At 38.8% G+C, this 16,535-nt stretch overlaps 1 protein-coding gene across 19 annotated transcripts in view; it reads left to right on the plus strand.

Annotated features, from left to right (window-relative positions):
• KLF12 (KLF transcription factor 12) overlaps positions 1 to 16,535 on the plus strand; it is a 235,085-nt gene that overhangs the window by 65,826 nt on the left and 152,724 nt on the right. For 11 of the 19 annotated variants that reach the window (XM_085556264.1, XM_085556290.1, XM_021548069.4 and 8 more), the window contains one exon: positions 644 to 707. The exons of the other annotated variants lie outside the window; for them this stretch is intronic. In XM_085556264.1, coding sequence (XP_085412390.1) covers positions 687 to 707 — 21 coding nt within the window. In that variant the 5' untranslated portion in view covers positions 644 to 686. The remainder of the gene's footprint in view (positions 1 to 643; positions 708 to 16,535) is intronic. 19 annotated transcript variants of the gene reach the window in all.

The raw sequence follows: 16,535 nt of genomic DNA on the forward strand, positions 1-16,535 counted from the left end.
CTTGTAGCCTCTTTAGGTACTGGAAGGTGCTGTAAGATCTCCCCAGAGCCTTCTCTTCTCCAGGCTGAGCAACCCCAGCTCTTTCAGCCCCTCTTCACAGGAGGGATGCTACAACTCTCTGTTCTTCTTTGTGGCCCTCATAACTAAACTGATCATGTATAAATACATATTCAGATTTTGTGGTGGTTTTGGACAGATTTTTGTGTCACTGTTGGGATCATGCATAATACTTTTGGGAAATACAGTTTGAAATATTTGTAAAGAATGCTTGCCCTCTGTAGCTGCTGGAAAGTTTTCCTGTACAAATGCAGGGTACTGGTACATTGTGGGCTCAGAAGACTAATTAAAGCAGTTTGGATTTAGTGAGCTGAAATAGCAGCTCAGAAGTTAAAAACATAGAGCTTTGACTAAAATCATTAGTTAAGAGAAATCATAAGGCTTTCTCCAATATACTTTTTTTTGTTGTATTTATCCATTTTTGTGTTAAGTGCTTATAAAATTACTATTCTTCTGACCTATGTTTTACTATGGAATAGATGTCTGTGGTGAGATTTTTTTATATTTACATACACAACATACTTGAGAAATTATTGAACTTCTCAGAATGCACACAAATTAAATGATTTAATATTTTCTTTTTCAGGATTGAAGTGGATCTAGGGACAAATGGATGACTGAATATTCATATGAAGAGGAAAGCCATAAAAGTTGGTTGACATTTTTACAGCCATTTGCATTATATGTATTAATGCTGGTATCAAAAATTTACACTGTGTTATGAAACAGAATAGCTTACATAACTGGCCTGAGCTTTGTGTGCTGTATTGTCCTTGAGGCAGGGGAATACTGTAGCTTAGCAGCCATGGCTTAATGCAGTGTTTGCTGACAATACCTGAATGTTCAGCAGGAAAAACAGTAGTATGTTAAGGAAATACGCAATTCCTTTGAAGCCAGGTGTTTGAGTGGACTCACACATAGCGGTGTTCATCATTCTTCCATGCAAAGATGAATGGAGAATTAGAGGGGTGTTGTCTTAAATTATAGCTACTATGATGGTTAGTATGCCGTGGAGTGGCACTCAGATGCCACATTGACAGGTGCTGTTTAAGAACTCGATCAGGAGAGGATCTACTTGAAAGTTACCTTGGTACTTTGTTTTCTTGTGATAGAGAGAAGGTTGTGAGAGAAGGCACTGTGAGTTTTCAGTGATCATTAAAAAGGAAGAAGCTATTGGTGGACCTCCGTGACTGGCTAGCGTTTTAATATACCAAGCCTTGACCTCTGCCAGTCTAAGTTATTGGTGACTATGAGGGATAATCTTTTTCTGGGATACTATAATAACCAATTCCCACCAAGGCTGTTTAAACACAGATGATGCTGCCTGCGGATTTACACCAGAGCAAGTGAATTGTATTGACAAATGCAGGGTGTGGTTCAGTGGGATGCAGGGCACAGTCCAGGGGAATGCTGTGCAGCAGCTTCGCTAAATGAAGCATTCAGAGAACTCTAATAGTCAAGGAGGGGTGTTACTGTGGAAAACCTGTTTCCTTGAGAGCTTCTGTCAACCCCTGAATCCCAGTCAGGGATGGAAACAATCAAAAACCAGCAAAATCCCTAGGTTTTGTTTTTCAAAAGCACAGTATTAGTTCAGTACAAGAAATGTAAGTTTACAGTTCTTTTAATTTAGCAAAGTAGTTCAAGAGGACAGAGTCTTATTTTTTTCAGTGGTAATTTGGTTTTATCGAGCTTTTAGTGGTTCAGAAGTTTGACTGTTTATGAACTACTGACCTGGATGCAGATGAGTGTAATTCCTTCTTGGGTAGACTTTGTGAATGTTTGCAACAGAAAGTGGACATGCTGATTCCAGCTACCTTCAAATTCACAAATGGTGTGAGATTTGAGGGAATCATCTGTGTCTTTGAATTTTGTTTCCTGAAATAACAGCCAGCAAAACAATCTTCAGAAGCATCCATAGAACATCTATTTTCTATGCTGCAGGTCCCAGAAAACACCTCCAGCCTCCCAGAGCCAAATTTAAACCCTGATAGAGACAAAGTGGTATTAGTAGCTGTGCAGAAATGTGCACGATTTTTTCCATGGGGTCAGGGGCCCATATGCCCACACGAGGCAGCAGTTGTTGCCTTCTAAAACCAGAACACAAAATCTTGCGGAATTTCTCTTTGGTTTGATTGCTGACAAGTCAGTGGCTGCTGCCCATACCGATGTCTGATAGCTTGGGATGGGCCAGCGTCATGGCAGAGCAAACGCTTCCCTGGTCAGATCTCTTGGCTATGAATAGCAGAGTGAAAACCTGATACTTCCTAAACCATGCTTGCATCTTTCAGAAGTGAGGTGATAAAATCTTGTATTTACAAATGTGCAGAGGCACTTCACTGACAGAAAGTGTGAGAGGGTAAAAAAACCAAAGTAATTGTCTGTAAGCCCTCTGTGGATATAATTTTTTTACAGTGGACTACTCTTGCTGTCCAGGAGACAGAGTAGTACTACAATAGTGTGGTAGTGTTCTGTGTTGGATTGAGAAGTAATGTTACTGGGACAGGCTATCACTTAGGTATTTGGTTTGGGAAGTGACACCAGGGCAGAAAAAGTTAAGGATTTATTTCTTGAGAGGGGCTGTTGTGTGCAGAGGAGGGACAGCTTCCAGATCAAGCAAATGTAAAAGACTCTTGAAATAATTTGACCTTTTTTCAGGCTTCTGTAATTGCACGAGAGCTGTATCACTGTTAGCTTTGTATCACTGTTCGTCTCTTTGCTTTTGCTTTTCTGGTTTAACACAGAGTGGTGGAATGAGGAAGGAAGAACTGGAGAACAGGGTGACCTCTTTCTTGTCAAGCCATAGTTCCACTCTCTCATGCCCTTCTGATGACTTCCCGTAATAATTGTGGGGAAGCTGCTCTAAATATGTGCAGATAAGGAAGGGGGTACTGAGTTATTTCTTTACATGTATTCTGTTTGGCAGCCTTTGCAGATGTAGGACGAATCCTACTGGTAGTCTTTTATACTAGGAAAGTACCGTGATTAAATCATACCGCTGAAGGAATTCAAAGTTCAAGGCTAAAAATTCCTTTTCTGGGAAGAAATTATTCCAGAAGGCTTAAGCAATAGAGATGGAGAAGGCTTCTCTGTGTCACTGTTAAGATCAGTTGATAAAGTTGGATTTCAGCCAGCACCTTCCTTGCCTTAGCTTTTTGTTTTATTGCTCCTCTACTAATCTTATTTTGAAAGATTTTCACTGCTAACATTGAAATGTTGGCGTATTGTTGGGAGTGTAAACAACTTGTGTTGCATTGACTGTATGTTATATTGATATATTTAAGGTCTTCCTTTGTCTGTGTCAAAATATGTGTAAACATTGTGTTGTAGAAATAAGTGATATCTAAGCATATATGCAACTGATGAAGGAAAAATGGGCATAATTCTTTGATAAAATGAAGTTAGATGAATTGAGCACAAAAAAAGAAATATGCAAAAGTAAATCTGATGACAAATGTGTATATTGAATGCATGCAGTTTATAGTGTTTCTGCATTCTCCTTCTGCATCCAAAGGTTCATTTGTCTGTGAATCAGATATATGAAGTTTATTTAAATATTTAAAATTATTTTTCAGTGTATAGTGGCTGAATGGGGGTGTAGGGGGGTGAGACTTGGGTAGGAGCTGGTAAAGAAATGGGTAACTGACAGAGAAAAACTATAGCTCAAAGGTTCTGGACAAAATAAAAATCAAGACTTCAAAACCAGGTAAACAGGACTGAAAGAAGGTCAGAGAGTAAAACTTAGGGGGAAAAAGGTTCAGATTGGAAAAGCACAGATCTGGGTTTTATTAATAAGTGGTCATGTGTGCAATCACACCACTCACCCTGTGGTTTCCATGAACAGCTTCTAGAAATAACACTGGATGGTTCAGCTGATCATGTTTAATGATGTTCCAAGTTATTTAATGCTGGAAAAGTGATGAACTATACTGAGTTTAATTGTGTAAGGATGACTCCTAATTTTCTGTATGTCATGTCTTCAAAAAATCAAAACCAGCCGTTTAGAGGAAGGGACTCAAGAAGGTGTTTCTTGAACTGTTGAAAGCCCACTCCATTTCAGGAATCTCCCAACCTCTTATGTGCCCTTGCCTCACCTCCTCTGGCTCTTGCATGTAGCAGGGCATGGAAGGGTGCAGAGCCTGCTAGCTGCTGGTTGCAGGCCTAGGGCTCTACCCCATGCTCCACTGCTGGCTGGGTCATCTCATCCGGCTCAGGATCTGCCCTGGTTTTGTACGGAGTTTGGATTTACTTGACTTCATCTTTTTCCTTTTTCATGCTTTTTAAAGTCTGATCATAGTAAAAAAATGGCTTTGTAAAATGTATTTGAGAATGCTTCCAGGAACTTATATAGTTTTATTTGCATAGTCAGTATAGTGGTAACAGTGTGGTGGTATGTTTGGTTTTTCCTGTCAGCAGTCCCCACTGTATTGCAAACAAATGCAGTTTTTCTAGAAAGAAAGTGGCTGCTCTTAAGGACTCTTTCTCATCTAGCATCATTCAGTGAATTCTTGGAATATCATTATGATTAGAAACATCAACTTGGTAAAATATATTAATCTCAAGGGAATTACTTTGCACTGACCATCAATCTGTCTTTTTGTCATATGCTTTTCAGTTTAGATTACTCTCAGGCAAAGAGGCTGTAGTTTGATGTTTTGTTTTAATTCATTGTGATTATAAATTAGTTGGATAAAACAGTGTAACAAATGACTACTTAAAAATGACTGATGGCCCCATTCAGCAAGGCAGGGGAATATGAAATTTTGGTTTCATCTATTGTCTAGCATTTATCAAGATGGGAACCTTAACAGTTGATTTTTAATGAATATTTCACAATGTAAATAGATAGCAGGCAGTTGTCTGGAGCTCAGTCATATTCATAGGACAGATCTGCTTTTACTTGCTGTTGCTGAAAAATGTAAAAGTTAACGCTAAAACTGTAGAGTGGGAGGAAAGCTTTTCCCCAAAGCTTATGTTGCAGAAAGGGAGGAGCAGCAGTGATTTTCTTTTTTTTCCTGTTCCTCACATCAGCAGCCACATCCTGTGCTGTCTCTTGTTCATGTCTTTTCCCACTGGTGCTAGAGGGCTGTGCATGGTGTGCACTGTAGCCCCAGGTTGTCTCACTGTGGGCTCAGCCCTCCTGCAGGTGGGGTGAGGTGAATTTGGAGCTGATGCCCATGACTGAAAAATTGCTGAGGTCATTTCCAACACTGAAATTTTCCAAGGAGAAAAAGGCATTTAAGATGGCTTGCAACAAACCAGTTCAGCTTTGCCTATGAGCTCTTTCCTGTTTCCCTTGCATTTGCAAAGTTACGGAATAGTTTCTGGAAAGACCCTGGTGTTCTTATTAGGCTTTCCTTATGAACAACAGTACAAAATTTGTTCTACACAGCTTGTTTCTTCATTTCTTCCAGACAGATGCTTTCATAATCAAAGAAGTTTCTTGTCTATGGATCCTGGGTCTTGGCTACATTCTGTTAGTTTCCAAACTCTCTTGGTGACACATATATGTGTAGATTGCGGACAAATCATATTTAGGAGTTGGCTTGTGATCCAACCTTGTTTAAATAAATTTGGGTTATGGTTTTGAGGGTTTTGTTTTTGTATTTAGTTTCTACCAATGTGGGTTGGGGGTAAAACATCCATGGGGTATCCTAACCATTTCTTTTAAGTTTTATATATGAAAAATGCAGTATATTTCAGAATTATTATTTTAGTGATTGAAGATACCTGTGGTCTTTTTGCACTCTCAGTTTTCAGAAAGGCGTAGAAAGTAGGCACAGTTAGGCTTGCCCTGTCAGAGCCTGGTCTTCTGCAAAATCTCAGGTTTTACTCTAAAATCAATACAGATATCTTCATATGTTATAAATAAGGTTGTATTCTCAAATAGTCAGAGCAAAGTTGCCCAAAAGGCTTTGCTCATGGTTGGGGGAAACATCTTTGGCTTGGCAGTGCTGTGTAGGGTTTGCCTCCAGTGTCTGCACAGACTTCTGCTCTGCTTGGAGCTGATGTGGAATATTTCAGATGCATTGGTTTTTGAATTAAAATCCTTTTTATTAAACCATTTTTTGAAATAGGAAGAATGGAGAATTGCATGAAAGAGGATTTTCATGTGAGGTGATGTGTGGGGGAGTAAGACAGCCCACATTATAGTGCAGTTTACAGGAGAATGGTTTGTCTAGAATTGACAAAATGTGATAAAAATGTGGAATATTTAAAATGTTCTTTTCACAGTTCAAGTCATGAAAATTACTAAATTACCTGTGATTGTAAAGCAAAGGTAGATCTTGCTGGTGTTGCCTGGATCACGTCTCCATAAAGAGATAGGTGGTGAGGCTGGTCTGTGGGTAGTAAATTGTGGATGTAGGTGAAACCTGTTTAAGAGATTACTTCTTCACCTACTGGCATAACTCAGTTCTGTAGAGTGCTGTATAAACTACTTCTGAAAGTTAATAGATTACACTTTATGATCTTATTTAGTAAATGGTTTAGCGTCTATAATTTGTATTACATACTACTGTTGATTATAAGACTTGGGGTGTGGTAACTTCATCTGATTATTTAAGGTGAGTGGGGGCTTTTAAATGCATCCTGTGATCACAATCCTCCTGTAAATGTTGCTTTGTTTTTTGAAGTTTGAGGATTTTTTTGTCAGATTGAGGGTTTTCCTTGTTTGGTTTTTAATTCATTTGGGAATGGAAAAAAGTTTTAAAAACTTCATCTTGAAAAGGTCAGCAAGAGCTGAGAGCAGAGTTAACAAAAGCTAGCCTGTGAGCATAAAATAACAAATAGCTTTATAATGTGGGCAAAGACAGCCTTGGTTCCCATTTCTGGTGTTGAAAATGCATGGTGTGTGTTGGTGTTCCCCTGCTGGGAGGCAGAGATGTGTTAAAAACAAGAGTTCCTGCATCTCAGGTGGAGCAGAAACTGATACCGCCTCTTGTCTCCAAAATTCATCTTGTAGGCTATATATGAAATAAAATGGTGGAAACAGCCTAAAGATCTAGGTGAGACATTTTCAGGTGAGCATTTCCTCAGCTCAGGCTATAGTGGGAAGTCAGCTAAGAGCGTTACTGCTTTAGCTTAGATCAGGAAATGCTTTCATACATGTCCTGGCCCAGCAAGCTTGGTTTCACCTCATGCCATGGCTCAGGGCTGCACAAGCTAGATGACTTAGAAGAAACATGGTTTGGTATTTCCAAACCACTATATGTTTCAAACCACTTTCTTCAGTTCCTTTTCCAGCCGTGACATCTCTTCTGGGGACTAGTTCTAACTGATGGGACATAATCCACAGAGAAGTAAATGGCAAATGCCTGGATTTGTTCAATTTTAGTCATTTTGCTGAAGGCTTCTGTCTTGTACAAATCAGCAGAGAGCAATAAGCATCTCCAGAGGGCAGTTCTTCCATGGGATTTCTCTGTCCTCTCTGGAAGGACATCTGTTCTGCCTGTAAGATACGATGGTACATACACTATGAGTGCACAAGGCTGCTGGACTCATTCTCCAGCCCTTTGGGTTTAGAAAACACCCCTGAGCATCCCTGCTTTGCAGACTGACTTCTTTGCTACCATGCGGTCTCTTGGGAATGAAAGAGCAGTCACCATGATCATTTCATCTTTTAATCCTAGTGCATTTAGTGAACAATTATACTAATTCTAGTAATGACTAAATTTATACTACTCCAGAGAGGGAAGCACAAGACATTTAATTTCAAAGCTGTTTGACAAGACCATTTTGATGTGTGTATTTTCAGAAGTATGACACAAGTTTCCAAAGTGCCAAAGGGGACAAAAATGTTTAAATTCATACTCTCAGGTTTTCAGTTTCCAAGAAATGGAATAATCTTCATTTCTGTTGAGCATAATCCATAAAATAAAACAATTTAAAAACAGATATACAGGACTTGCTACTTCAGCTTATTATGACCTCTTTCTGGTCATTAGTTATGAGCATGCAAGTTTGCATGGGAAAAAAGATACTTCTCTTGTGTGGAGATATTAATTCTCAATATCATGAAGCATCACAACTCATTGCATTTTGGAGTTAATATTTTCTTTGTGATGAGGAGGGGAAGAATCTTCTCCATCTGAATAGTGGTGCAGATTAAGATATAGCAAACTAGATACTGAAATACAACATGTTCTTGTTTTCCTTTTCCTACATATCTGACAGTAAGAATTTACTGGTAGAAATAAATGCATTTGGATTTTAGTATTTTTGACATCCTGTGGAGAGCATGATGTCAAACAATGGCAATTTGTCAGTTCTCATATGATGGTGTAGAAGAATGTGTTAGAATTCAGTAGCTAGCACGTAAGGAGAAGACAGTTAAATACTGGTATCCACTGCTAACAGACCTGACTAATGATTCCACTGAGCATGGTATTTCCTATACCCAAGGACATGTGTCTAAAAGAGAAAACAAGCTCCCAGTATTAATCTAAATCTCAACTCGCTCTTATGCTTCCCACGTGATGATTCATTAAATCTTTCTTATGCAAAGGTCTAGTGATGATTCAGGAAAGGGCAAGTTCTCTGCTTTGAGGCTGTCACCTTCTTTTGAACTTTGCTATTTACTGAAGTTTTTTGATGTTCAGTTTGATAGCAGTCAGCTGCAGCTGTGATTGCAGTCAGCTGTGATGGACATGTGGGCATAGCTCCAGTGAAAACAGGGCCTAGGCTTTCAAACATTTTAGATAAACGTGCTGAGTTTCCACCTTAATTTTAAAGTAATATGGAAGTATTTCAGTATTTGTATTAGGAAAAACAAACAAACAAAACCCCCCCCTCCCCCAAGGCTAAACACGTGATAAAAGGTGCCTTAGAAATAGCAAGATACAAAACATTATTTTTTCCTTGGCTTTGTTTTTCCTTTTTTTTTTTTTTTTTTGAGAGCATGGTACAACCCTCAAAACCCAGACATTTGGAGTACAGTCTGAGTTTCATTTAAAATCATACGAACTTGGCATTAGGTGTTTCTGAAGTGAGATGACAGTGAGAATCTCTCTTGCAAATTAAGAAGTAAGGAGTGCCTGTTGGTCTTAGGAAGATGAAAATTAACTTAGATGTGTAGGTTGTCTTAAGTGCAGTGGAACAGAGATGGTGTTTGTTGAACTACTCTTTGGAGATTTACATAATGGATGAGATACAGGAGCTCCAGGCAGCAGGACAGTGGAGTTTATTTTATCACAGGATGTAAAACAAGTGAATTGCTGTAATAATCTCTGCACAAAGCAAGGGTAATCTTTTAATATTGAGAAAGAGAGCCAGAGCCAGAGAGTTCACAGTATCCGGGCTGTTCATGTACAAGGAAGCAAACCTTTCTTTGGAATGACAATCCATTCAGCCATCATGCTTTCTTGTTGAGCTCTTCAGGGAACATGAGCAACATACATTTCTGAAAATACATTTTTTATGTAGTAAAATGAGATAATAATTCATGGCTTGATATAAGATGCTCATAACAGCTTGGGTAATTATTCTAACTGTTATATATTTAAATATATGGAAAGCATTTATAAACCAAGCCTACCTGCTGTTAGTTCTATAGTCGTAATGATAAATTCAAAAGGTTTAGAACCTTTGTAATTTAAAAGTGGGTGCATTTTGGAAAGAAGCTTTAATGTTAAAAAGTTGCAGGATTTCATTTTTTGTCAAACCAATTTAGCCACTTTGGTTGATGTGGAAGATTCTGTTTTTCTAATTCGGCTGATAATATCTTTTCAGCATGGAAAATGGACAAAGAAACACTGGGAAAGTAAATTATTTAGTATCGGTGGTAATAACAACACCCAACTCCTGTTGTATCCTTTTCAGCTGTGTATTTGGCTTCAAGCAAGAGTCGGACTCTTATGTTATTCTGAATGTAAATGTGCCATTGCTCTTTGATCTTTTGCAGAACTTCCTAATGATCAAGGCTACTTAGCACTTTTTCTTGAAGGAAAATATTTACTTTTGGGCATAGCAAGTTTCCAGAAGAGTTAATGATGTCCTTAGGTTCTGAGTTTTCTGAGTATGCAGCTTAAGAATTCTTTTGTATTAATCTTATGTCAATTGCTTGTTCTTCTAGAAAAGCCTAGTGCACAGAAATAAGGCATTTAATTACCTAATGTGAAACCAGGTTATCAGAAAAAAAAAAGTCTTAATTTATTGGATGTAGTATTATGTAAGTTTCTGTTTTTGTTAATGAAAAAAACATATTTCCAGTGATTTCAGCTGTGATGGACAATAGCTAGGCAATCTACTAGGTATGCTGTACTCCACTCTTAATTCCCAGATGCAGATTGGGATTAATTATGCCAGATTGCCTCTGGATACTGGATAGCATTTATTGTTTATCAGTTGATGTATAAAGTTAGCTTTTTCTTTTTGCCAGTCAGAGTTTTTTTCCCTGTGTTTCTGGTAAATGTGTTATTTCTGTCAAGTCAAAGTCTGTATCAGTAACAGTTACTGCAGTGTGGAAGGAAGGGCACCAACGTGATAACCCATCTGCTTATATTTGCTGGTGTCTCTCCACAGTGCCAGCCTGGTGGGATCAGAGACCGAGTAATCTTTTACAAGAACGGGGTTGTTTTCATCAGAAAGTGTTTTAAAACACTGAAATTCTTCCACCCCGTTGGCTCTGAAATCTCCCACGTGGGGATCTTTAGAGTAAATAAATAAAAGATTACACCAGGCAAATGTGATTTAAAGTGTTTGTAACTGTTCCCCAAACAGCAGTAAAATCCTAAGTATGATATGAGCAAGGCAAACAAGGGGAAAAGTTCACTTCAGCCTCCAGACTTAGTATTTGCACTATGTAGTTATGCAGCACCAGATCCTTGCGTACACAGGAGAAGATTCTGAAGAGTCTTGGTGCCTGAAGGACATCCCTCTGGGTTAGGACAGCTTCCTCATGCCCTGCTTCTCCACAGCTTGCCCTTCTTTGGGCTGTGTGTGCATTTGTATCAGAGAAGTCTCTTATTTGTAATCCAGACCTAAGTGACCTACCAGTAGTTGCCTGCACAGAGCCAGAAATACTAAATGGTTTGAGCTGGGTGGGACCTTAAAGATGCAGCCCCACCGCTGTGGGCATTGACACCTTTCACTAGACCAGGTTTCTCAGAGCATCATTCAAACAGGCCGTGAACACTTTAGGGATGGGGCATCCACAGCTTCTCTGGGAAACCTTTTCCATTGCTTTACCAACCTCACAGAAAATAATTTTTTCCTAGTATCTAATCTAACCCTACCCTTTTTCAGTTTGAAGCCATTCTCCCTTGTCCTTTCACTACAATACACTTGTAAAAAGTCTCTCTCCATTTTTCTTGTAGGCTCACGGCAGGTACTGGAAGGCTGCTCTAAGTTCTCCCCCTGAAAACTTCTCTTGTCTAGGCTGAGAAATCCCAATTCTCCTAGCCTTTCTTCATACGAGAACTGTTCCATCCCTCTAAACATCCTGGTGTCCCTCCTCTGGACAGGTCCATGTCCTCCTTGTGTTGGGATCCCAGAGCTGAATGCAGGGTTCCAGATGGGATCTCACCAGAACAGAGGGGCAGAATCCCCTCCCTGTCCCTGCTGGCCACACTGCTTCGTCTGTAATCCAGGACATGTTTGGTTTCTGGGCTGTGAGTGCACATTGCTGGATCATGTCCAGCCACCAGCACCACCAAGTCCTTCCAGCACGGCTGGACTTCATCTGCTCTAGCATGACTGTGGTGGTTTTGTTAAATTGTTGTTCCTTTAGTTAAATATCCTGAATGTTTCAGTGGAAAAAGTTTACAAGTTGTACAAATCTTAAAGAGTAAGCATTTACTGCTTGTTGTGTCGTACCATGAAGTGTCTGCTGCCGTCACCTCTTTCTGAGACAGCAACTCAGAAATGCTTATCACACTTTGATGAACCTGTATTCTTTGCTAGTGAGGAGTGAAGCTGGGCATTTCCATGCTGCATTGGCTTGCACTGCTCTGAACCCCGGGGAACATTCTGGGCAACACCCAGGATTCTGCCCTGCATGGGTGCATGTTACTACTAACCTCTTAGTATGCATTTCAGAGTGGTGAGCATGTGAAGTACTTAGTGGTATCCACTGCAAAATTTCAACAAAAATAAGCCAATCCAAGTTTAAACCTTTAAATCTGACTCTAAGGCAGTTGTGTGGCAGAATGGATAGGATTTTTTAAGAACTCGTTTTAAAAGGCCTGCTTTGCCCTGTTGAGTAGGGTTCTATGGGACTTGTTAATTAGGTATAGTCAGAACAATATTAACAGTGATGTCTTTAATTAATCTAGTAGTTCCTCACAGTTGAATGGGTGATACTACTATTTTTTTTTTCACATTTGTGGTATGTTCTGGTTAATACTTAATTTTGTGCTTTGAAGTAAGATATTAATCCACTAATTTTGCAAGTATTCTTTCATGCTGCAAATAAATGTAGAGTTATCATTACTTAAAAAAAACCCAACCAAAACAAGAACAAAACTACCATAAACTTCCAAACAAATGGCAAAATACAGACAGGAATCACCACCCCTGAATTTTTCAGAGACAGTTTTAAACCTAAAAAACAAATTATGGTAGAATTTCACATTTTTTTCCTAGGAGTGGATAATTTATTCTCCCTGGCACCAAACAGGTAATAAAATTGCCAAGCTTTTTTCTAAAATTCTTGAAATTAATTCATTAATGTCTTCAGACAGTATAGAGTATACTTCCACATACTGAAGGCATGCACATGCTCACAGACATTGGATGGAAGCTCTGTCTTGATGGTGCTGAGCCAGGGAATGAACATTTTAGCAAACAGCACTAACAGTGATGTAACTTTGGTGCTTGTCATCACGAAACCCATATTCTTTTAGCTGTGAAGTCCCATGAGGAATGCTTTTTAAGAAAAGGTATGTTTTCATGAAAAAATTCTTAATTTTTTTTTTTTTACTTCACATATGAAGTTTTGACTTGGCATGAGCTTTCAGCATAGAAAGCATTCTCATGAATCAGCTACATTGATCAAGGGAATCACTCACCAGATTTGTGTCCAGCATCATTCAGTGTCTGATAAACACTGCTCTTGAAATGACTGTGGCTGTGATTTTAGTGGTGAGATATTTTAGTAATGTTTATTGAATTTCAGCAACCAGAATAATGATGGGGGTAGTTTGTCATATTATTAATGTTAGAGGTTTGGGTATCTTCAGAAAGATTCAGTACACATAACACTCTATGTCTAAACAGATATTGTTGTTTAAAAATATGAGCAGCTTAACCCATCCAGCTCTTGTGGTGCAAAGTAAATCTAATAAAAGCATTCTAGTCTATGTGAGACATAGCTAATGTGGACAGGAAATCGTTTCCATCATTTTACACAGTGTAACTAAGCCACGTGTTGGGAATAAATATGTGATTTATACAGGCACAATTTCTTTTTATGTCTTAATGAGAAATGTTAAATATATCAGTATGACCTGGGGCTTGACACATGCTCTAAAGGCTATGTATAGTGCCAAGCAACCAATTATTTCAGTGCATTATTTCTTGAAAGCCTTGACATGGGTAAGGTCACTATACATTTTTAAAGGGAGTGTGATGCTAGGTTGATACAAGATGAAAGGGTGATACAAATAACAACACTTCGTTTGATCTTCCTGCTGTGCGATGTATAATCAGGTGTTCTGGCTTCAACACTAATGAGGATTTAAAGACCCAGTGGTGCACATTTAGCAGTCACACGTGATTCTGACAAATGCTTTTGCAAAGGGCACCTCTGATGTAAAGTACAGTTCAAAAGCAGGTAGAAATGAATAGTTTTATTGTATAGCTTGGTGTAATAGTTCTCAGTGTTTCAGGGAGCACAGCAATAGGTTGTAGTGTGCTGGTGCTTTGCCAGGTGCTGTTGTTTGGCTGTGATTTTTACCAGTTGTGCAGCTGGCCAGGAGCAGTAGTACGCATGGGCAGGCTGTATCACTGCATTTTCAGTGTTCAAATAGTCACTGAGAGGAACAAAGGGAGAGGGTTCTTAAGTTATTGTTTGAAGTCCATACTAAGCTGTATATGCCATGTGCTGACCATCTCATTTAGCTCTACAGTAAATGCCAGGTGGAGAGATCCTGCATAAGAGCAGATGGTGGCCTACCTAGCTTAAGGTGCTTTTTGGCAGTGATCTGTACCAGGTACTTGGCAGAAGAATGTAAATTCATTCTGGAGCTCTTGAGACCAGAATGTCATGGTTTAGAGCTGATTTAACTTCAATGTTTTTGGTGTGTATTATACATATAGAAAAGACATAAAAATATAAATGAGTTTTCTGTTAGAACAAATGAGCATCTACCTTACCTGCTTCTGCTTTCAATAGTCAATAATGAATGATTAGGGAAAGGATGTAGCAAGGCTGTTGTGTGAGTGATGGTATTGCCCCAGCAGCACTTCCAAGTTTGCATAGCCAGAGGTTGTATCTGTATTTTTGTGCTTGATGATAGCTCTTGGTAAACAAATCTATAGAAAAGTCCAATTGTTTTTCAGCCAATATCCAGCTCATCAGACAAGCGGGCTTGTCATGAGGCCAGCTTCTCTCTGTGTGTAAGTTATGGCTTCCAGTGCAAATCCCATGGTTTCCAGTTACCGCCTGCTTTGGGTAGGAGGTTGGACTGGAGATCTCCTGAAAAGCTTTTCCACTAAATTATCCTGTGATTGTAAGAAAAAAAACAGTTTTGCTATAGTATTCATTGTTCCCCTAGTTTTTTCCATGATATTTCATGCTGTAAATGACTTGGTATAAATGAATTATGCATTAGCTTGTCTTTTGCCTAGAAACACACCCATATATTTTGTTTATAACCTCTAATTTAATATAACTGCGAGTTTGATTTGCTTTATATAGCAAATTTGGTATCTCTGCCTTTTAAAGAAGTTTTAATGAAAGTTCAAAGTGTCTCTCAGTATACTACTATATGTGCTACTTGTAGATCTCTTTCTTATGTTTTCCAGATTTTTATCACTGTCTATCTAGAATCACTTAAACTATTCTTTAATCTTGATGTTTGCCATTATTTCAATAATCTGCAGTAATTTTGTGCGGACCACTTGTTTTGTAAATGAGTTTGAAGAATCACAGTTTCTTTTAGAATCTGTGGGAAACGCATGTTGGTGATATTTAAAACTTGTTAATTAGAAATTCTTAGCACTTAATTTAAATTGTCTTTAAAATGGGCCCTAATTCTACTATGATTTATTGCTTGTGGAATCTAATTTGGCAGTTTTGTACATAAGCATTTTGATAATTCTGTCTTGAGTAAGAAAGTACTTCATGAGTAGTTGGGTATTGGCTTGATGCAACCAATCTGAGAGCAAAATGTTATTTTATACAATTTTAAAAAGTATTTGGTGGATACTTAAAATTATTAGTCATGAATTGAGGCGCTTTGTATTTCATTCACTAAATGAACAGAAGTCCAGTGTTCCCTTTTTTTAAACTGTTTTCCCTTTTTTTGAGCTTTGTGCTACTCACCAGCTTTAATATTCATATTTTCTCAGGAGTTTCCACTGAAGTATGCAAGGAGCAGGAAACCTCAAGCTGTTGTTAAATAAAACAGAGATTGGGTTGGGACAGGGTGTTAAATATTTGCAGTTTGGGAGTTTTATCACAGTATACTCCCTCTCTTTAAACATGTCAGAATGAGCAGTGAGTTTGCTCCATGGTGAGAAGCATGTACAGTTGCTGTTCCTCCACATGCTTTAAGGTGTGGAGAAAGGTCATGGTGTAATGCTCAGTTTCTGGCATGTAGTCTGACTTTTTCATCTGAGTGTGCAATCATTCAGTTTTGTTTAATTAATCCTGTGTTATTTTGGCCTGTCCTTGAATCAAATGAGCTTTATATATGCTTTGCTAGCTGATTGTGCTTCTGAGGCTGAGACTGTGGTCACAGCTCTAACTGGCAGCTGGAAGTTGCCATTGAAAGAGCACTTGGTGTCACCACTTACTGCCTGTGGTATCTGTGACTTTGTACATGAACTGTGACAGATGGTTCCTGAGGCTCTGTGTGAACCTCTGTGTGCTTCGCACTGTGTCCTACCATACCTGCTGTTGGAAGGTGCGACTGCACACAAGGTGTCCTCCTCCTCCTCCTCAACCTCAAGGCTGCTGTTCCTGTCATAGGCAGCATGGCAGGCTGAGTTGGAAATGAGCCACTAACTTCTGGGAACAAGTTGATCTCTTATGGGTGTCATGTCCTGCTCTGTCTTTAATAGTAAAAAACTCTAGAAGTTATTAAAAATTGCATATAAACAAAGTAAATCTGATATAAAAATAAATCTTAGCTGAAGTTCCTAAATTTTAGTTGTTACAAAATCTGGCTTTTCCTTGTTTCCCTTTTTATTCTGCCTCTGTCTTGGAGCTCCCAGATCAGCGAGAAACAAGGAATTACCCTTACTTACCTGCTGTACAGAAGCAGTGTCAGTTGCCTAACATTTCTGTGGTTCAGCTCCTAGAAGGCACTAGGCATATT

This window comes from Lonchura striata, chromosome 1 (genome assembly GCF_050655825.1).
Source record: "Lonchura striata isolate lonStrDom1 chromosome 1, ASM5065582v1, whole genome shotgun sequence".
In the NCBI taxonomy this organism is placed as follows: Eukaryota; Metazoa; Chordata; class Aves; order Passeriformes; family Estrildidae; genus Lonchura; species Lonchura striata.